The sequence below is a fragment of the Beta vulgaris genome, chromosome 2, assembly GCF_026745355.1.
Source record: "Beta vulgaris subsp. vulgaris cultivar EL10 chromosome 2, EL10.2, whole genome shotgun sequence".
In the NCBI taxonomy this organism is placed as follows: domain Eukaryota; kingdom Viridiplantae; phylum Streptophyta; class Magnoliopsida; order Caryophyllales; family Amaranthaceae; genus Beta; species Beta vulgaris.
In genome coordinates, this window is record NC_079203.1 from 1,332,590 (window position 1) to 1,354,463 (window position 21,874).

The 21,874-nt window shown below is 36.0% G+C and overlaps 4 protein-coding genes and 1 long non-coding RNA gene across 5 annotated transcripts; 2 read left to right on the forward strand and 3 right to left on the reverse strand.

The window, feature by feature from the left end:
- Positions 1-244: 244 nt before the first annotated feature.
- Positions 245-1,753, reverse strand: LOC125494619 (uncharacterized). The gene is made up of 2 exons (XM_048638083.2): positions 884-1,753; positions 245-790 (listed from the first exon to the last, which is right to left on the reverse strand). The coding sequence occupies exons 1-2, from the start codon at positions 1,040-1,042 to the stop codon at positions 605-607; spliced, it is 345 nt and encodes a 114-aa protein (XP_048494040.1). The 5' UTR covers positions 1,043-1,753; the 3' UTR covers positions 245-604.
- Positions 1,754-1,890: 137 nt separating this feature from the next.
- Positions 1,891-13,023, reverse strand: LOC104887789 (magnesium transporter MRS2-I). Its single transcript, XM_010672534.4, is given in 13 exon segments — positions 1,891-2,369; positions 2,458-2,577; positions 4,153-4,182; positions 4,295-4,339; positions 6,219-6,263; positions 6,421-6,527; positions 6,530-6,641; positions 7,007-7,081; positions 9,895-10,016; positions 10,149-10,296; positions 11,954-11,983; positions 12,086-12,470; positions 12,858-13,023. Coding segments are annotated over 12 exon segments (1,176 nt in total). The 5' UTR covers positions 12,341-12,470; positions 12,858-13,023; the 3' UTR covers positions 1,891-2,282.
- LOC130590311 (uncharacterized) lies at positions 2,828-4,144 on the reverse strand. Its single transcript, XR_008967895.1, has 2 exons — positions 3,866-4,144; positions 2,828-3,756 (listed from the first exon to the last, which is right to left on the reverse strand). It is a non-coding gene; the product is annotated as an uncharacterized LOC130590311 (long non-coding RNA).
- A 2,535-nt stretch (positions 13,024-15,558) lies between the features above and the next one.
- LOC104887788 (uncharacterized) lies at positions 15,559-19,289 on the forward strand. Its single transcript, XM_010672532.4, has 6 exons — positions 15,559-15,876; positions 15,967-16,023; positions 16,670-16,823; positions 16,991-17,088; positions 17,182-17,247; positions 19,033-19,289. Exons 1-6 carry the CDS (start codon positions 15,748-15,750, stop codon positions 19,075-19,077), a joined length of 549 nt encoding a protein of 182 aa, XP_010670834.1. The 5' UTR covers positions 15,559-15,747; the 3' UTR covers positions 19,078-19,289.
- Positions 19,290-20,451: 1,162 nt separating this feature from the next.
- On the forward strand, positions 20,452-21,152 carry LOC104887787 (probable steroid-binding protein 3). Its single transcript, XM_010672531.3, has one exon. It carries the CDS (start codon positions 20,663-20,665, stop codon positions 20,960-20,962), a length of 300 nt encoding a protein of 99 aa, XP_010670833.2. The 5' UTR covers positions 20,452-20,662; the 3' UTR covers positions 20,963-21,152.
- The last annotated feature ends 722 nt before the right edge of the window (positions 21,153-21,874 follow it).

A 21,874-nucleotide genomic window follows, 5' to 3' on the forward strand; every position in this document is an offset into this window, starting at 1 on the left:
TTGTTCACCAACATTTTTGTGCAGCCACCAAGATCTGCTGCCCCCCAGTATGCTTACTGAGCAAGGCTTTCAAGCCTCACAGTCCAGCCAATGCTCCACTCTTCACCAAGCAACTCAGTGAATTAGGGCTCTGTTTTATTGGTTATGAACTGCTTTTAGGTAGACTAACTAGGGCTGTCATTTTTTGGTACATTATGTTAATTAATTAGTCAACAGTTTATGACATTTCTACTAATGTATGGATGAGCATTTGACTCTCCTTAGGATTATTTTGAACAGTTGGTGTATGTGAAATTGGATGTATGGATGAGCATTTGACTCAACTTATTTCCATTGCAAAATACCAAACATTCTCCTCTATTCACCAAATGCAAAATAACATGACAACAACTTTTTTGGTTCCAACAATTTTTTTATTATAAAGACAAAGGATCAGATTTCTTACAGCCACCAATAGCAACCTTATACTAACAACCTTAGAGTAACTTAATGGAATACAAGAAAATGGCAAAAACAAGCCATGAAACAAACAAAGCCAAGGTCAAGTTCTTCTCATTGCGTGACATTTTCAGCACCTCAATACGCAGTTGTGAAAGCTCAAATTTCATTTCTTGCACATCTTCTTCCAAGTTGTCCTTTTTAAACTGCAATTTTTTATTTTTTCGGCCATTAAACTCTTCTCATACTCCATCTCAGTTAAGGTAGTCTCCTTCTCAAATAACTGAAATTTAAGATCATCAACTTCACTCCCTTGCTCATTATACCACTTAAAAAAATCACACTTAGTATCCTACAATACAACAACAGTCAATTAGTAGCAATAAAAACCCTAGATTTTCCAAATTTTGAAAAAAAATTCAAGTAAAAAAAATAAAATGCTCACAGGCCATAAAGGGCAGCCATAAAACTTCTGTCCAACATTTGCGCCACGCTTCACAGTACGAAGAACAAGTTCTCTTCCACAAGAACATTTCGCGGAACCTTGAGAATTTCCCCTAGAATCAGAGGAGCAACCTACAGAGGTTTGTTTCCTTGCAGCCATTTACGCTTCAGATTCTCCGATTGCAATTGGGATTTTGTTATTGAGGACGAAATTTATGGAATCATGAAAATAATTTGAGGGAGGAAGAAGAAAAAAAAATGGAGGAAGAAGTTATGACTGGGGAAATAACGAAAAAAAGAGCCTAAATTGATTGTTATAAAAGTCCCCCAACGGTAAGTGTCACATCAGCAGGTTACCTACAACAATAAGTTCATAACCGGTCATGACCCATTGTAGGAATTTTGCCCTAAAGTTTGTATTATTAAAAAATAATTTAACGTTTGTATTATTGCGAGAGAACCGGCCAAAATTTGTATTATTCAGTTTAAAAAATCCTTTATTTAAATAACCATCTTAGATTTTTTTTATTTTAAATTGTCAGCACTTGGTAGATGTTGTGAGAAAGATGAAAAGTTTCTCATGGGCTACTTACACCAAATCATGCATGCATCAAGTATAAATAAATTCACCATAAGACCATTTTACTCTTAATCCAAAATGGTCACTTTTTTAATCAAAAGAGGTGTTTTTTCAATCAATGAGTCTTTTTCAGACAAAGATCGCCTTCACATTTTATCTTAATAAGAGTCACTTTTACCATGAGTGTTAGTTTACAATTGATTAAAATCATATTGAATAAGTGAGATAGCACTAGACCAGCTGACATAAGGGCCTGAATAAGTGAGATAGCCTGAATCATATTAAAATCATATTGAATAAGTGAGATAGCCTGAATGGCGTGCCGGGGGCACGGTTTGGCTTTGCGGCTGGGATGGGACTACGGGTTGTACGAGCTATGATCCCTGGCAATAAGCTGTGAAGTTACTCTATCAAAGAACACATAAATATGATAACAATAATAAGCACCAATAGCACGCACTATTCAAATGCAATATCTTGTTTACTCAATTGAAAAAAAAAAATGTTCCTGACAAGGTAAAACTTGTTACTGAGGTTACATAATTTACAGGAGATATTTATAGAAAAAAAAAAGCCTCTAACAAGTGTGTTGAGTATACTGATACTCAAAAGATAGTGTTGCTGTGTGAGAAACAATCACCCAAGAAATTTGGGTTGTGTTGAATATGTTACTGAATTAGTATGAACAAGAGATGCTGGCGATCCAAGCAACTATGCTAGACCCAAGAAGATTTAATGTACGTATACTCAAGGTAAGACTGCATGTTGATCTTGCTCCTCCATAAAAAAAAAAAAAAAAAAAGATGATTGATTTTTTATCTCATGATCCTACAAGACCTTTATAACGAGCATATGAAATTATGAATATAAAGAGTATCGCAGAAAGAAATCCTGTGATGATGACTACCTACAAAAAGCACACGAAATCTCGATTAATATAGTTAAATTGGGCAACATCTAGTAGCTCAAGAGATATAAGCTCCGATTATATGTACCCATTTGAAGAGGAAACCGTAATTCTCCATCCAAGTATAAGGTATATTCATGCCAAAAATTGCAGCCACCAAAGAGTAAACAGATAAGCAAACCGTTCCTGAACTCAAGAAGAGCTCCAACTGCATGATAAGTAACCACAAACAAAATTAATCACAACATAAATCAAAATCATAATAAACTAGTAAGGTCAATCTCAATCATCAGATGACACGAAGAATCAGATATGTTCGAGTTATGGAACTTCTTGAATTACAAATAAAACCCAATCACAAACCAAGTTCCCAACAATGAGATATGTTGCAACCTCTCAAAACAATCACACTCTTGTTCCCCATAGTGCCATTAAAGACCAAGAACCGACATTCCTAGAACTTCCTTTGAGATTCAAAATTCATAAGTCCCTAATTTTCTCGCTAAAAATCTGTAAGGAAGTGTCAATCTAGGTCTGAGGCACACAAGAATTGGACCATGCCCACACTCACCTAATTTTCCTTTATTTCATGAAAGGACCATATTAGTTTAGATAGATTAAGTTCATGCCAAAAAGAGCTACCTAACTTCAAATTACAATACGCCAATATGATATTTAAGTTCTGATAAGTTTACACAAGTGGTGTGCATATTTATGGGTCTTTAACACACATGAATCTTTAATCTTTGGCCACATCACTCATATGACTACTCCTGAAACACACATGATCCCAACTTTAATATCGTAGTGGATTCATCTTTAAAAGGAAGGCAGTGATCGAGAAAGTTGACAATGGAGCTCTTTATAATGTCTAACTCCTCTGCACTTAATTAGATTACCCAAGCACTCTTTGCAGAGTTCTTGAAACAAACAAAATGACGTTATGACCACTAAAAAGTTCTTGACCACGACTCCGTTCTCCCAGTGGTTTCATCTCAAAATGTAGAATATACAATAATCATTTTCCTATTCTTCTAACTTCAACTATGCGTATCTCTCCAAGTTTACACTTTTTGACATTGCAAATTCTGTTACTCAGAGACCTTCAGTCATACTCTTGGGAAGGACAAGCGCAGAACTGTGAAGCAAACTTGAACTAGTGGTCACTGGCATTTATCAACTGGAATTACTAGTTTCAAGTATAGTTGGCACACTAGGATGGGAAAAATCTGAATTTATGATGCTCATCCTCTCAACAAGTAGCTGTCACGTCCACATGGTTACAACACGACTAGAATAAAAAAAATAAAAGAATAGATGCAAGGAGTATGGAGTGCACTCAGCTTAGCACAACCACTGCCACCTGCTTGTGTTAAAGGAGAAAGATCTGCGGTTTACATTCAAAGACCTTAGACAAAAAAAAAAAAAAAAATGACCAATTGAACAACAAATATAAAAAAGGGATATAAGGAGATTTGATCCTTAAAGAGGGGTACAGTGAGAGTGCTATTCTCGAGTACGGATGTATGTGCATTTTTGCCATGTCCTAATGTTGTAATAATCAATATCCAAGTCCAATAGCCGTATCATGGGTGGTAACACCAAAGGATAACATCTCAAACTATAGTCAGGTAAAAAAACTGGAAACCTCAAATTGAATCCCATCACTAATACAGAAGGTAGAGAACAGGGAAAAGTAAGCAACCCCCTGGTCCTGACTCTCAGAGCATGTAAACTTGTAAAGGAAAACCATGTTTTTTTTTTGGGGGGGGGGGGGGCGCACCTGAATTAACTGATTTCGATGATTGTCGAGCTGCACAAACAAGATCAAGAATCAGTACATCCAAAGATGTATTCATATTTCAGAATATTATATTTCAAAACATTATTTTCTAGGTTGAAACAATATCAACAGATTGACTCACCTGAATGTTAATGTAATCCTCAGTGTCATCTATGTATTCACGAAGCTGCAAGTTCCAGTTCAAGATCATCAACTAATGGTAAAAAAAGATTGCAATATGCAGAATGCAAACATCACGATCCAGAACCAACTTCATTCACTCCTAACTCCTTTACCAAAATAACCAATAACCAACAATGATATGCTACATCCAACCAATTCAAGGTACACTCCATCTTCTTCCCTGGCCCATGTGAAGAGAAACATTGTAGGTTATATTTCTAGTAAATAAGCTATTTGAAAGATGGAACGGTGAACCATTCCCATGAGGTTAATATCATCATCTACCAAATAGATGTTGATTCAGTCCCTAAGATGCTAGAAATTGTGTGCAAAGCACGAATCCTTTTCCTGCACCATAGGCAACAGTGACGGAAAAGGAAATAGCGACTTTTATCGGCAAAATATGGTTGAAAGGTGAGTTGCACAGCTGATACTTCAGAACTTCCATTCCCACTGAACCAAGGCATAATTTGTGTGATGAACAATGAATCTCCTATTGAACAAAGCCATACTTCTCCTTACAATAATAGTATTCAGGGTCACTATTACTAGCACATTCTATTATCACTCTACTAATATTAGGAAATTTGCTGCAACTCACAGACCAGCAACCACTTCTATTGCAACTCAGAAAGACAACAGAAATTAGCTCAAAGTAAATAAAGCAAGCATGGCACCATATTATGAGGTTCCATTACGAGTTCACACTTACAGCCTCTTTGGCTTGTTTTCAGTAAAGAAAAGGAAGGGAAGAGAAGGAACGGAATAGAAAAGAAGATAAGAGAAAGGAAAGGAAAAAACCTTAATTTCCCATGCTTGGTTTAAGTTTTCTCTTTCCTCGCAAGTTCCTCCAATTTTGGGAGAAGAGGAAAATGAAACTTTTGAAAAGAGGATTTTACTTCCACTTCATTCCATTTCCTATAACTTATAGTGTTATTTTTGAACCAAACATTCGAAACTAAAATATTCCTTTCTTTTCTTTCCAAGTGCCTTCTACCAAACAAGTTGTTATGGAACAACTTGCAGCACATCAGCCTAACACTAGACAGCTCATCACATATAAGAGGAGGGGGAAGAATGACAATAGACCAGAAATAGACAAATGACGTAAGGGTCACTCGTCAGAAGATCCACATGGCAAGAATAGAGAGGTTTAGGACAACGAGGAGAGAATTATTCTCCACTACTACCTGGTACTGATTTTGGCTAATGATTGCTAGGTGAGAGTAGTGGTGCTGAAGTAGTATAAATAGTAGGAAAGAAGAAAGAAGGAGGCATCCAGAAAATTACTTGTTTATGTTATAGTGTAGTGGGAGAGTCTCACCTCTCGAATGTGAGCCTAGTTGTGTAGAAGTGTTGATCTTTGATCCATTTAATACAACATATCTTAACCTTTCTCCTAATATTTCTTCTGTCTCGAGTATTTGAGCTGGTTTACAGCACAACTCTCTAGGAGTAATCATAACAAGCTTCATAGACTATATTACTGGGCTTTACTATATAATAAGTTAGATAAGCTTCCAAGACAACTTGATGGAAAACACCAAGAAAGCCAAGAACAAAGTCAGATAGAAATAGAGCTAAAGGCCTAAAGATGATGCCTTATATGATAAATTCATTGAGAATATTCTCTTCTTTGCCTATTTCTCTCATATCTTCACTAGTCCAGTCAATTTCCTTCTAAATCCCCTTATTTAATGGCATTCAAACTTGTCTTACTTTCAGCTGCCATCCCTGAATCTCTTAGAGTTCCGACCAATCTCACATCTTCTGCTAATGTTCAAGCAGACTCTAACATGATTAAAAAAAAAAAAAAAAAGAACATATTTTCACATTGATACAAGCAGAGTCACTAAGGAATGATATTACAAATAAATACATACCGTAGTTAGTTTATTCAATGTCCCGTCAATTTGCATGAAGTAAGCCTGCAAATCAAATTCATTATATGATCAAGATTATAGTTCTTCACACCACAGTGGGCTCATTTTGCGATTTAAACTCATAAGATAAATAATGCATGCTAAGAGGCAGAATTAAGTCAGTCATCTCTTTAACATAAACTACAAAGGACATTATTAAAACCTCGAGCAACATTTCAAGTTCCTCAACATCATTCTCATCACCACGAGCTGTGACCACACTTGCTCTGCTTGCTCTTGATATCTTAGATCCAAAGGTAGGCGAACTGGGAACCAGGCAGCTCCTGATCCACTAACTGGTGAAGCAGGTGCAGCCTTTCTCGACAAATAAAGGTCGGCCATATCATCATCATCATCCAAAAGTTGTTCAAGCTCATCCCTCACCTACAATCAATCAGATAATTGAAATCACAAAGCATAAACAAACATACAAAAAAACTTCTAGTCTTAAAGCTCAAACGATGAACATGATAAATGTGAAAACAAAGTCCCTTTTTGCACAAGATTAGAACTACCCCTACGTTCAAGGATTTTTCGCATCAACAATCATCATTGTAGAACACAATTAACATCTCTAATGAATAGATACTATTAGATATCTTTGTTTGATCTCAAGCATACAAAGACTAGAAAACTCAGAGCACACAGTCTCCAATCACCTTATAAGTTATTATTGGTCAGTACATAAAATAAACAACTAGAAGTTGTATCTAGCAAAAAAATGTAACGATAAAAGAGAAAAGTAGCACCTTTTGAACACGAGCAGTCAATCTTGTCATTGCACTCTTCAATTTTCTTACTCTGTCCAAGTTCCGACTGCTTATCTGCAAATTAAACAAGACATTATAAAGGGACAAAGATTGCATAACATTGATAAAATACTAATCAACAACAATTTCCATTATTAAATCTTATATGAAGGACAAAAAAGAATCATACAGCACATCATCGGGAAAAAATGGATTAGCTCGATAAAATCATTCTTACTAACCTATAAATTAATAACAAAATTGTATCACTTAAGCGAGCAAAAATATGATAGCTTACATTAGCTTTTTGTACGATTAAGGTATTAAGTACAACAAAAAGGATGTAGCTTCCCCAATGCTACTAAAAATATAGAAGGAATATTGTACCAAGGGTGGACCAATAAAGCAAAAACTTATACTATAACTCTCCAAGGCCCAATTGCATGAAAACTTAATTAACTTAGAGATAATTAAAGATTTTACAACAAAAAAGATATGGCTTATTCAAGTTGGTATGTCCTCATAGCCTTTTATGAAGTGATGTTTTTTTCAATATGAACACACGGCGGAAGCGTAATCAAAATTTTCTTAGAATCTATCCACATTCAATTAAGAATGCCCCACATTTGCACATTTATTGTCATTTTCTTTATATGAAACAGATGAGTCAAGGACTTCATTAGGCTATTACTAATCTAATGCACAACAAGTGTTTTGTGCGGCAACCAACAACTATGTGGCCGCGCGCGCGTGAAAGACAAACTAACTATATTAAGACATAAGTAATCCCTTCGAAGTTATATATGTAACCACTAATAATTGTGAGAACCCCAAAAAATATAAGAAACCCCAAAAAATTATAGGTAACCCCTAGTATACTAATAACTAACCCCTAAGACAAGTAACCCCGACAATGGACATAATTAACCCCAACAATTATAAGTAACCCTTACTATATTAATAAGAACCACAAGAATTATAAGTAACTCCTAATATATTAATTAGTGACATCAAGATACAATAATTAGCCTTATATGCGTACTGGTTGCATCGTTAACTAACGGTATAGACGGCCACATATAAAACCTAGCGATTCGTATATGTATACTCCATACATGTTAAAAAACATAGCTATTTCAATCAAAATGGTTGTCAATTTTCATACACAAAAAAAATCTCACAAGTCACATTAGGATAACTAACATAAGGCTACAATTAACACTATGCAAACTAGTCTTATATGCAAGCTATGTATGCGAAATCATTATCAAAGTAATAGCGAGATCATTATCAAAGTAATATTAATTGCGTAATTACATCTAGCAATAATTTGCAAAAGAAATTGTTTACAAAGTTTTGTCAAAGTAAAACATTTCATAGTGCAATAATATAATAACAAATAAAGTAAATAAACATTTGAAATAGTTAAGCTACAACTGTACTTAGGTTACCTAATAAGTCATTGTCATATTACAACTATTCAAAAATATTAACACCTATATGTTTATAATTATGAATTTTGAAGTTTTTATAAGGTTTTTGGTTGCTTTATATGGCTTTTTGTTGTTTTTGTAGTAACCTGATTCGAATTGTAGTCCGAGCTCAATACTTCGATTATGAGTTTATGACTCAAATGACATTCACATTTCCAATATAAAGAAAGAGGCATTTATTAAATCATTTATTACAAATAAAGTCAATACTTGACCTTTTTAAATTGTTAACTTTAAAATAGGCAACTTAAATAGTTCATTCAGATTAAAACTTTAAAATTATTTTAAATATAATTTAAACTAATTAAAATATATTATGATATGGGGTTTACATAACCCTACTACAGACTAATGCAACTTAGAACCTATCATTATTCTAATATTCATATAAATATCTTATGTCCAGTTGTAAGATTAAAATTAATGAACTGCAAGTTGTACCAAGGTACAAAGGTTTTATATTTATTTTTATTTTTCCAAATTAAAATTAGCGCAGTTTATAGAATTAAAATTGAAAAAACTATGAATTTAGTCGTGTATTCGTGTGTAAGAAAACAATGCAGTTTTACCAAGATATCAATATGAAGTAGTGGTATCTTGTATGGTTGTACTTTTATCATGTTGTGCAAAATTGCAAATTATACTCTCCCTCTCTCTTTGTTTTACCCAGTTCTCTCTAACGTCAATCATATTCCCCACCCCTTCTCCCTTCCACCACCACAACCACCCCACCTTACACCACCACTGAGTAACTAAGTTTCTCCTAAAAAAAAACCCTACAAAATTAGTCAGCCCTCTCCTTCACATCTCTCTCCCCCTTCGCTACTCTAATTTGTATATGGCTATTTCATTCTATTTTGCATATAATTGAATGGAGATTTTGTAGATAAAAAAAAGATGGAGAAGAGGATGTAGAGAAACTAACATTGGTTTTTTTGTTGTGCTCTAGTTGGTTTTTTAAATAACAAACAGCACGACATTTTTTTCTTTTTGTGTTGTAGTTAAGTTTTGTATTTTCTCATTTTATTTGGGCATATATTGGGAAAAAAGGGTGGACACCAAAGTCCTCCCCTCTTCCTATATATAATAGAGATACTTAATTTCGGTACATTAAAAAAATCCATCAATTTGTTACAGTAGAAAGATAAAAAGATGCTTTTGGGATACTTAAGAGTTTCCATATATAACACAGATTAGATTTCGTCACCAGTGATCCAAAACCAAAGATAAAAAGATAGAAATTCTACTATGAACATGCCAAACATGCAATGCGAAGACAAATTTCATACAAATTACATCCCAAAAATTTTCTGATGCATGAATCTGAATTTTAGGAGCAGTCATCAAAATCTTAAACAACTTTAGTTAAAGTTCTCATAAGTTTAGCATATTCACCTTGGACGTCAGCTCATCTAATGCGGGATAAGCAGCAGTTTCGAGTTCAGTAGTACGTGCAGCAAGAAAGCTACATATTGAATCCAAAGCCACCTCAAGAGCACGAAATTCAAAAGGAGATTCTACAACATTGATAAAGATGGTCAGCTAAAATAGAACCAAAATAAAAGAGTGAATCACTTGAATACGAATTACCATAAAAGCCATCATTATTCATTCCAGCCTCATGACTGAATTGAAAAAAAGTGGCTCACCATCTTCATCGTTAGCTTCAACATCATGTCCCCCCGACTCTTTCTCATCTCCTTGAATTCTATGCTGAGCACTTTCAGGACATAACCGCCTCTGAAGTTCCTGAACAACAGGAATTACATTTTCTTCTGAAGGGTCTCGAAGTAAGACCTATTAGTATACAAGCAGTTCACCAACCTTAAGTTTCACTTTTCACACAAATAACAATGTTTGAAAATGAGAAACAAGAAGTGGGCATCAGCGTCATGGAACTATACATGGTCATTTACACGATTGCTACCCTCACAAAATTACCAACCAATATAAACCCAAAACTAGCTAATAATTTGTTAGAATGATTCAATTTATAGTGTCATCCGTGAGCTAAGCACCATACGAAATCACTTCCAGTGTGACTATAAAGGGTGGCTTAGACAATCTTCCCCTAACCACTCCCTAGTCCCTCACCCTTACCTCTTAAAATACGTTACAAAAATAACAACAGTAACAAAACTGACCTCATAAGTAATGCAATAACATAGGGAACTAAATTATCAGAATATCAAACAGGTCTTCCTGCTGAAAACAAGATAAAAAGCAAATATATATCACATGTTTTTGTTCAGTGCATTATTATGGAGAAATGCCCAGTTAAAATCTACTATAGATGCTACAATTTATAACAATGTTTGCTAGCATATTGTGTAAACAAAAAAGCAGTATATAATGTAGTATGTTAAATAAAAAATAGTAGTATTCAGAGACAAACACAATATAAACATATGTTAGCAACACTAAGACAACACTATTTTGGCTGATGCTATGAGGGATTACTTGGTGTTTAGTTAAGGCTTTTAACTATTCTATATTGTGTGCTCTTGGTTGCTCATGTGCTTTCCTCTTGTACAACCCTTCCTAGAAGGTAGAAGGTGATTACTTAGGAGCCTTTTGTGCATCATTGGCCTTTCATCTAGTGTATTGGTGCTTGTATCTCTTTCTTTTGGTCATTAATAAAATTTTAACTGCCGAAAAGAAAAAGAAAAAACACAGTATTTTTTGTTTCACTATAATACATTTCATTGTAATATATTACTTTCTTGACATAATATATGGTCTACAACTTATTTTGTTGTTATAAACATTGTAGTGTTTATAGCAAATGAAAAAATAAGGAAAGCACATTATCATGTAACACAAAAGTTAAAACACAATCTTGCATTAAGTTAGGCAAATTAAAAAAGGCGGGACATTAACACTTTTTTTTTTGAATAAGAGGAATTGGAGAAAAAGAGAGGGAAGGGAAACAGAGGAAATAATTTTGTTGTCTGGATAAGAGGTTAGGGAAAGGAAGGGAAGGGTCCTCTTTAACAAAGACCATCACTCCATCATTGGAGAGATTTAGAGAGAAAATATAGCTCAACCCTTCACCTCCATTTATCTCCGAAAAACTAAAGACTCCAAGAAATGCATTTTGGTAATTTTACAGGTTAAAGAAATAAAGATAACAACTTAGAGTGGAGTTAGTATCAAATTTTTTCTCTTTGGTATGGTACCATGTTAGATATTTGGTACCATATAAGAGAGCATGATTCTAATTTGGAACCAACTTAACTCAGAAATTGGCACCAAATTATTATTGGAGTCTCCAAAGGACTCCAACTATTAGACGCCATTCAAAGCTCCTTTCTTTCCCTTCCCCTTCCTCCTCTTTCCCTCCCTGTCCTTTGCTTCTATGTTGGTGTCCTAACAAAGTGTAAAATAAATTGAACAAATCCCACAAAAAATTCATTAAAAAAAAAAAAAAACCAATAGTAAATACTGGCAGTACCTCATCAGCAGTAATGATTGCCTTGATATGCTGCACACCCAAAAAAGACAAGAGGAATTTGGAATTATATACAATATATATTACAGCACAAAAGAACCCAAAACAAAAAAAATAAAATAATTAGAAAAAAACCTCCAAATTGAGAACAATGGCTTTCTCACGTCCCAAAATAGTGGAAGGGTAAGAGAGAAGAGGATCCAAAATCCGAAGATCACGAGCATGGATATGAACACGGTGCATAATAGCGTATTTATCAAGATCAAGAACCGTACCCTGGCCCAACGAATCAAGTAAAACCCAATTGCGCGACCCGACAGGTTTCTTCTTCAGGCCCACACTCAACCCCATTTGAGGGTCCACTGGAACTATGTATCCTTCTTTCCCCATTACTAAATTTCTCTATCTTTGATGAAGATCCTGGATTTCAGGTGAGGGATGGCGTAATTTTGTGATACTATCAAATACCCAAAAAATCAACCAGGCCCGTCCCTGAGCCAGGGCAAGAGGGGCGGCCGCCCTGGGCCCGGGGATGACAGGTCATTCATTATTGATTTCCAGCCACAACACTCGAAAAAATAATCTCATGAAATTAAACAAGAACAAGTGAACACAAATGTGCGCATCTACAAATTGTAACATAAATTTTCTTATCATTTACTTCCATGAAACAAAGATGAGATAAGAAGTTAAACCAGAAACTCGAGTCATAAGTTTATAACATGTAAATTATCACTAAAAACATGAGATAGCATGTATGAGAAAGAAAAAATAAGTTGAATTCATGAAACAAATAGCATAAAACCAATCGCATGAATAATCACATGAAGTAGATCTCAAAAATCGCAATTCCACACCAAAATCCGCAACAAAGCAAGTAGATTCATCTAAGGAACAAAATAAGAACCTGGAACGAGCTTCTGCAATTCGAGCTTTGCGTATGACGTATGAGAGGTTCCAGATTCCAGAGGTTCTAAAGAAATTCAATTTGCTTATGAGTTGGGCACCGGCACCGGCACCGGCACCGGCACCGTGAGCGTTTTTGGAGTGTTACTCGCATATAGGCTATATAATATACCTATGTAGTTTAAGACTATATGCGAGTAAGGAACAGAACAGGTAAAGTACTAAATACCGTATAAAAATACAATGTATTTAGGGCGTTAGTAAAAAATTTAGGTCGTCAAATAGCAAAACTCTTTTTGCATACAATTGGAAATAGTGTTTTTAAACTTTACAAGATCCCTTTTTGGAGCACTCCAAAGAGACTTCAGAAGACAATATCCGGTACTATATACAACTTTTTCGATTATCACAAGTGGCAAAGTCATAAAAAAGGAAAATAATTTATGAAATTTTCCATCAGCTAATGGGAAATTTCCCAAATGATTGAATACGTCTACTAACCTGGACAACAGCTCGATAGAAGAGTTCCTCTCCTACTGAGCTTGCAGCAACAATGAGTATAAACTGCAAAATTGGAAAAACTAATTTAATTTCCAACCACGACGAGGCAATGACCAGCCGACTGAAAGGAGACGAAGTGCGATCTCAGAGAGAGTGAGAGAGTTACTTGAGTTTGAGAGAGTGACTTTGAGAAATGAAACGGCGCTGAGGAAGTTTTAGGTTTCGTTATTTTTTTAGGAAAACTTGTGCAAGTGCTCGGGTTGATTAACCGGAGCACTTATTCACAAGTGCTCCGTTTGACTAGTCAACCGGAGCACTTGTGAATAAGTGCTCCGGTGGGCTAGTCAAACGGAGCACTTGTAAATTTTTTATATTAAAATCTTCACAAGTGCTTGGGTTGATTATTCAACCGAAGCACTTGACAAGTAGCACAAGTAGTTTTTTCCACTAGTGTTCTTATGCAGTTCGAAACGGAGAAAGGTTGGTAAGATACACGGGGATCAGTAGGCAGGAAGAGAATGCTATGTATATAGCCTGAAGAATAAAACCATCACCGACGTCCAAAAGGACTCGAAGAAAAGAAAAAGAGAAGATGGCCCAACAAAAGGCCTGACCTTGACCCCAAAATCATGTGCCAAGAGCTGAACATCAAAGAAGGGTTCAAGCCGGCCAAGCAAAAGCTGAGGCATCAAGGCCCAGAAAGGTGCAAAGCAGCGGCGGTCGAAGTCAAGAAACTCCTTGAAGCAGGGTTCATAGAAGAGTGCCAATACTCAGAATGGTTGGCCAATGTGGTGCTAGTCAAGAAACCGAGTGGGGCTTGGCGCATGTGTGTGGACTTTACAGACCTGAACAAGGCCTGTCCAAAAGACAACCACCCTCTCCCCAAAATTGATAGGCTGGTCGATTCTACAGCTGGGCACACCCTCTTGAGCTTCATGGACGCCAACGCGGGGTATCATCAAATACCTATGGCCAAACATGACCGAGTGCATACCGCTTTTACCACCCCTCAAGGGGTTTATTGTTACAAAATGATGTCGTTCGGCTTGAAAAATGCGGGAGCCACTTATCAGCGAACTGTGAATAACATCTTCAGTGATCAGTTAGGTCGGAACATCGAGGTGTACGTTGACGACATGATAGTCAAAATTAAGGCCCACTCTAATCAACCATATGACCTCAAGGAGACGCTGAGCACGCTAAGAAAATACCGCATGATGCTGAACGAAAGAAATGTGTGTTCGGGGTGAAAGGGGGAAAGTGTCTCGGCTTTCTCTACATCAATTAGAATCATTTTAGCAACTAATAACCCAACATCCCAACCTCACATATTACCAGTGTTCTAAATCATTTTAAATACTTTTTTTGGCTTACTTTGTCTAGCTATCATCTTCCTTTAAATAACATGAAAAACAACTTAGTTGCAAGTACCATATACTTGATGGAGAATAAAGGAAATAACATCCTAAAGGTCAACAAGAAACTACTTCCTCTGTTTTTGATTTACTTACAACATTTCTCTCTACAAAAGGATCAAGGAGTTGAGAGAGATAAAGAGATAAAAAGATAAAAGAAGAATCGCATGTGTTGGGACTTTGGGAGTACAGGTGTTAATGAGCATGCCTATTCATAAACAGTTTGTGATGGGCTCGGTCAAACCTCGATTCGTGGTGGCTCAGTTCAAATTCGGGCTCCGCTTGATACTTTAACGGGTCGAGCTGACTTGGGAAAAACTCGGCTCGAAAGCTCGTGAACAGGCTCAATTATACTTTATATAGAAAAATATAATATATTTTTATATATAAAGAAATATATTAACCTAGATATCACACGATAATAAGTTAATATTTTCATCGTCTAAAAGAAAACCAAATAGATCTCAAATATTAAACAAGGAAAAACAACGAAAAACAAAGAAAACATGTAAAAACTATGGGTGATAAAGAGAGTCAACCCTGTTCGTGAACAGTTCGAACTCGGCTTTTTAAAATTTCGTAAAAACTCGACTTGAACAAAGTTCGACTCAAGTTAGAATAAAATTCTATGAACACAAGACGAGCACCTCATAGTTCGAGCTCGACTCGACCGATAAGCAATCCTAGTTGCAAAAGAGAAAACAATAACAAATTGCTAAAAATTAAAACGTTACAAGTAATAGAAGTTATTCCATTGGAGATGGTTCATTTGGGCTCATACTACATCAGTGGACAATCATAATCCATTCTCATGTTTAGATCCTTTGAAACCATTCTATGCTATATTGGGCTGGATTAACGAATTTTCCTTAATTTAGCCCATAAAAATAAACTTACTCCATTAACACACATATAATTTCTGGAAATATCTCATCTTCTTCATCATCTTCAACCTTTTTTAGGAGAGAGAAAATAATGGAGAAAGGTAAAGGTGTAATGGTGGGAGGAAGAAGATGGGCTGTAGAATTCAGTGATAATTCAACTGCTCCTTCTTCTCGCGACTTTCCTGATCCACCTGGTTTTACTCGCGCTTCTCAAGATCAGGTTTTTATTTTCTCTGATTTATTTTGATTTGATTTGATTTGATCAAGAAATTTTGGAATTTCTAGGGTTTGAATGTTTGATTTGGTTTAGGAGGATTCATCGGTTACTCGTCAAAAGAAAGATGCTGAAGCTGCATGGAAATCTCAGGTAATATTTTATCGTCGCGTTCTTTTTTTCTATTTTAGGGTTTATGTGTTCTTTTGAATTTGTTTGTGATAATGTTGCAATTTATGATTTGCTGGTTTTGTTGATGATGAGTGTTATTTGGATCGATTGAGGGATTGTTGAAGTATATTGTAATTGCAAGTCAAACTTTTTGATTGATGTGAAATTGATTATCTTAGTGCTAAGTTTCTGCTATAGGTTGGATTAAATTGATGTATAATTGTGTAAAATTAGTGTGTGCAAATGAAGGAAAAGTGAAGTAGATTTTTATGAGTTTTCTTGCCTGTGATGCTAAGAAATACTATTAAATCTTTGGAATTGTAGTTTGAAACCAGTGATTTACAGTGGGGTTAGCTGATTGTGAATTTGGCTGGAAGTAGGTTAAGGTTGGGGATTTGCTTCAAAGTGAGAGCATTCTCAGATATATTTTTCGTTCTGATTTTGTAATTACACGCCTCTATGTGATACGTGATACTCGGTGATTCAAGCAGATTTGTTGTATGGTCATATAAAGGGAAGGATGGATTACATTATATACATCTACTGGGTTCTTGTTTTTCTGATAATGCAAGTTTGACTTTTTTCTGCTAGCTTGCAACTAACTTGACACTCTTTATTTTGTCAATAGAAAGCCTGGGAAGTAGCACAAGCTCCTTTCAAAAATTTGATGATGATGGGATTCATGATGTGGATGGCGGGAAGTACTGTACATTTGTTTAGCATCGGTATAACTTTTTCAGCCTTTTGGCAGCCCATTAGTGCCCTTCGAGACGTTGGAAAAGGTACAATCATCTACACTTGCATTTCATGTTATTAAGTTTGTTTTCCCTGTTTATGCTACTGAAGTAGTTATTGCATATTGTAGTACAATGACTCTTTATTCTCTGCTTAGTAGGTCAGCTGGAACTCTACAGCTTGATATCAATCTAATGTTGGTTTTGTTTTCCAGTTTTTGAGCCTTATAAGGACAGCAAAGTTGAGCTTTTGGGGCCAAAGCTGGTCTTTCTTGCTCTGAACTTTGTGGGACTTGGCCTTGGTATCTGGAAGGTAATTTGAGTGGCTAATTAATTTTTGGGAGAGGGATAAACTCATTAGTTGTTTTTCTTACATGTATGTTTTTTTTTACCTTGTTATTGGCAGCTCAACACACTGGGTCTACTTCCAACTCATGCGTCAGATTGGGTGTCATCCTTACCTCCTGCTCAGGTTTGGCATCACCTCAAATCTTCTTTCTGTTTAGACTGTTTAATTTAATAGCTTTCTGCTGGGTGATGAACAATAACTGCGGATGAATCACATTATTCTTATTACTTTGACTACCTGTTGTCTATATGCTCTCTGTGATCATGCCAAATGATAGTTGTAACTTAACAAGTGAATGGGATGTGCTCATTGTCCTTGGAGAACTATAATATTTACGGAGAGTCACGCATGAGCTGATGTTACAAATCCTGAAACCTGTCAAGCTTAGCTAGCTTGGTCAGTATTTTGTACTGAATGAGCTACTTGGATGTTGCATATGGAGATGAGGAAAGAAGAGTTTATTGTTGGTAGAGTATGTTCTTCTTAGTGGAGATGATCTCCTCTTTTTGGAAGATTTGTTTTCTTTAGGGGTGGGGGTGGGAATAGGCTTCTAGTTGGGACAAGAAGTATATTTTATTTGGGGAGGGGTAGCTAAATAGAGCTGCCTGAAATTTTTTTATTTCTGGTTTCCCTATTTACAACCAAAAGGAACCTGATTTTATCACATTGCTACAATGGCAAGAGCAGGTTTGATTGCTGCATGTTGTTGGTGGACTTTTATAAGTCGAGAGATGTATAGTTGATCCCTCACGAACATAAATTGTATCTTTATGCTTAGAATGCCTGTGTTATGCTGGGTAAGGTAGGGCGCTATTTTTTCCCAATCCGGTTGGACCTCCCCAGCAAAGCATTGGTAAGATAAATAAGATTTTATCCTTCTTTATCTACTTAAACTCCAAACAACAACTAACCTCCTTTTACCTGTAGACTATAGTCCTCTTTATCTAGGATACCCCTAAGACTTGGGCATTGATTCACCCCCTGTCAACATATCTCCTTGAATGGCTTCTCCGACACTGCCTCCCTGAAGGAAAATAAAGAAAAAGAAAAGCACAAGTCTTATTAGGTTGTCAATGAGTAGTGAACTAGTGACACACCCTTAATGGCATTTTTTTATAGATGTAATGTGTTAAGTTACGGATGCAATTACGCAGTAGTGTGATGGTGTGATGGCATTTAAGTGAGACCTTACATTTTCGAGAAATAAGTATGTATTAGTAAGAGGTGAAACTCTTTAATTTGACTTTTGAGTGTTGTGGAGATTAGTGGATAAAGATATGTTACTAATAGGATGAAATAGATAATCATTATCTATTTGTAATGTTAGTTTATGATAGGTCCTAGTGATCTGTGATCCAACCCCTAGAATCCCCTCCCCCCCTCAGGGCTGCTGTTCAGGTCTCTTATATAGTACACGGTCATGTTGTCTCTCTGACGCTGTTGAGTGTCGTCCAGTAGCCTCCTGGGTTGAAGGTAGTTGCTTGAAGGTGCAGCTACTTGGATTGATGAGTGATTTCATGTTTTAGGACATATCCTTTTGTATTGTGCTTGTCTTAGGAGGTCATCCATTTAAAATTTCTTTGCAGCCAACTATGAATAGTAATTAATGCTATTTATTTTCTAAAATAGTTGTTGTTGAATGCTGATATAGTGTTGTATGCATGATTGGTGATTGCATAGCTACCCATTGTGATGTATGTCCATTATGTATTTGAGGAAGGATTACTGATTTTTATGCCGCATATACTGTAGAGAAGGGAGAGTTGTGGTTCTAGTAAAACTGGTGTTTGTTTGAAGCTAATTGTGTTACAAGTTCCTCTGTTTCTCATCACCCTGCTTTTAGTGTATTGTACTATCATCGTCAAGACTTCCATATTACGACCTTAACAGTTTTTTCTTTTTACTCAGGATGTTGAGTATTCCGGTGGTGGTGGTGGATTCCGTCTGTTGTGAAATTCTCATTTGTTGAGTCAACAACATTTCGTGAAGCATAGCTGTTATCTCTGTATGACTAGATTTAAGTATTGCACCCTCATGGTCTAAAATTGTGATTTATGTCAACATGCAAGATAGCTCCTGTTTTGGGAGAGAAATTTTTGGGGGCACGAAGTGACTGAGGAGATGACTAATTGATAATCATGCAATATAATTCCTTTTTTTAGTGATTTCATTTGATCAATATTATTTTGTATCAGGGTAATTTTAATTAAGTCTTCTTTTTCAGCGTTTGCAGTTATCATTTTTGTTTTCCGAATCCTCTTGTTTATCCTTGCTATTGATCTGTGAGTAGTCAGAGTTCTTTACATTCGAACAGGTGATCCGACAATATGACATAGGTCTTGGCACTCTCGTATCATTGAAGTAGATTATAAGCTGTAATCGGTGGAGATGTAAGTAAAGCGCAAAACAGAATACGATCTGTTGAATTTGCAAGAAAATGTTGCTTGGATCCTCATGCAGTAGCAGTTTGGATTATCGGAGAATCTGTTCAGAAGAAAAACTTCTTTATAGTATTACATAATTTTGTGTCAAGGGTATCAAAACTTCGCCTGAGTAATGATGTGGTTTCTTTAGGGGAAAGCTTATGAGCCACTCATTTTTCTTGTGAAAGTTGTAGTGGGTGGCAAGTTTAATCCAACCATAATTGTAAAAGTTGGCTTTTCATTTCCAATGATACTTATGATTTTCCAATGGGAACTTTTCCAATAGTGTGTTTGGGTTTTCTCAATGGGAACTTTTTAGGAATTTGACTTTTTTTTTTTTGACACCGAGAAACATTAAAATTGTTAAATAAATTCTTCAAAGAGAATGAACGATAATATCCATCAATGGAGCTCGGTAGGAGACATGAGGAGCCTAACTCCTTGAAGTATGGCATATGCTTGCTGCGGCCTGTGTGGGCTGCTTATATGATCAAGGCGCTAGGCCTTGAAGGCCATCGACGTGCGTGTCGCTTGATGGCCTAGCTACTTGGTATTGTGGACAGGGAGGGCATTGGTGGGCTTAGGTTTTGCCAAGATTGCACGAATCGGAACATTCCTAGTTTAGGTTTTGCCAAGATTGCACGAATCGGAACATTCCTAGTTAAAGTAAATCGAAAATTTTCCAAATATATAGGGTCTATCTCGCAAAAATAGTTGTAATAGTGGTTAATAGTTAGAGATTAACTATCAAAATACTTCTGCAACATTTGTATTCGATAAATCAGATGTTAAATTAGTATGTAAATAGTGTAAAACTCCTATATTGCAACAGATTAAAAACCGACCTTCAAAATTGACTCCATACATAATACATTTCCATCGATCGTAAAAGCGAATTTTATAACTTTTCCAAAGCACTACCTCGAATAAAAATGTACAACCCCCGCAGCAAGTAGCGTAACAACCAGGCGAATCAAAACTCAACAAAAAAAAACCATTCCTTATTACAAACCAAACATAATTCACATCATCTCAATTCTCACATTCTCACCCCTCCCAAACATTTCTCTCTCCTCAAAACCCCCTTCTTCATCCAAGCTACACTTTCATCATCAATGGAGTTCACACCACAACAACTTAAACAGTACGATGGAAGTGACCCATCAAAGCCCATTTACGTCGCAATTAAGGGTCGGGTTTTCGACGTTAGTACTGGCAACAACTTTTATGGGCCTGGAGGTGCATACGCCATGTTTTCTGGCAAAGATGCAAGTAGAGCTCTTGCTAAGATGAGTAAGAATGAAGACGACGTCGTTTCTTCCATTGATGGACTTTCTCAGAAAGAACTTGATGTTCTTGCTGATTGGGAGAGGAAATTTGAAGCTAAGTACCCTGTTGTTGGCCGTGTTGTTTAAAACTTTTAAAGAAATTATAGAGTATGGTTTTATTTTACGCTGTATGTTAATAATTTCATGGGTTAAATGATGTATTGTTGTTATCTCATGTGTTGGATTGTTAAAGTGTCTAACTTTGTTGAATTGTTGCTGGTGTAATTTGAGTTTCTGGGTTGTTAATGGATTTATGTGATATTACTGATATTTGGTATTTCTGAATGTGTTGTATGATCAATTGTGTCATGAAATTTGACTTTTTGAAGTTGAATTTTGGTTTCTGATGTTGTGGGTGTATGTTTTGATGGATGTAGTGATGTTGGATCAGAGTTGAATGGTAGAATTAGCATGAAATTGGTGTTATCGGTTGGTCGAAAGTCGAATTTGAATGCTAATATACAAGTAGATGATTAGATGTTAAATTCAGAATTCTGATGAGTGGTATGGAACATGGTTAATAATTTGACTTTTTGAAGCTGAATTTGATGTCTTATGTGAATTTGTATTCTGTGTGTGATAACTGATATAGTATTGTGGTTTGAGAATTTCTTTTTTTAGTTTTGTGAAGATAGGATTACATTAAATTGTATGAAAAGGAGAAAAAGTGTGATAGTATGCAATATTTAAGAGTATGGGAAACCGCAAAACTTCTTGATAATATTCGTACAATCTAATCTTCTAGCATTCTTAGCTAAGACATTTGCGATCATGTTGAAAGCTATGTTGCTCAGACTCGGGAATCCATGTCCGCGTCCAAGTGTCCGACTCGACTATTTTTTGGAATTTTTTTCTATTATTTAGCCCAAAACAAAGTGTCCAAGTGTCCCACCCATGTCCGAGTGTCCCACCCATGTCCGAGTGTCGAGGATCCGACACGGGTACTTGAGGTGAAATAAAGAGTCCGAGCAACATAGGTTGAAAGATGGTCTACAATTC

Coding starts and splice junctions, on each gene's coding strand:
- LOC125494619 (XM_048638083.2), bottom strand. CDS start 1,042: ATGGCTGCAAGGAAACAAACCTCTGTAGGTTGCTCCTCTGATTCTAGG. Junction 791..883: donor ATGGCTGCCCTTTATGGCCT/GTGAGCATTTTA, acceptor GTTGTATTGTAG/GATACTAAGTGTGATTTTTT.
- LOC104887788 (XM_010672532.4), top strand. CDS start 15,748: ATGGAGAAAGGTAAAGGTGTAATGGTGGGAGGAAGAAGATGGGCTGTA. Junction 16,824..16,990: donor CCTTCGAGACGTTGGAAAAG/GTACAATCATCT, acceptor TTTGTTTTCCAG/TTTTTGAGCCTTATAAGGAC. Junction 17,248..19,032: donor CATCCTTACCTCCTGCTCAG/GTTTGGCATCAC, acceptor CTTTTTACTCAG/GATGTTGAGTATTCCGGTGG.
- LOC104887787 (XM_010672531.3), top strand. CDS start 20,663: ATGGAGTTCACACCACAACAACTTAAACAGTACGATGGAAGTGACCCA.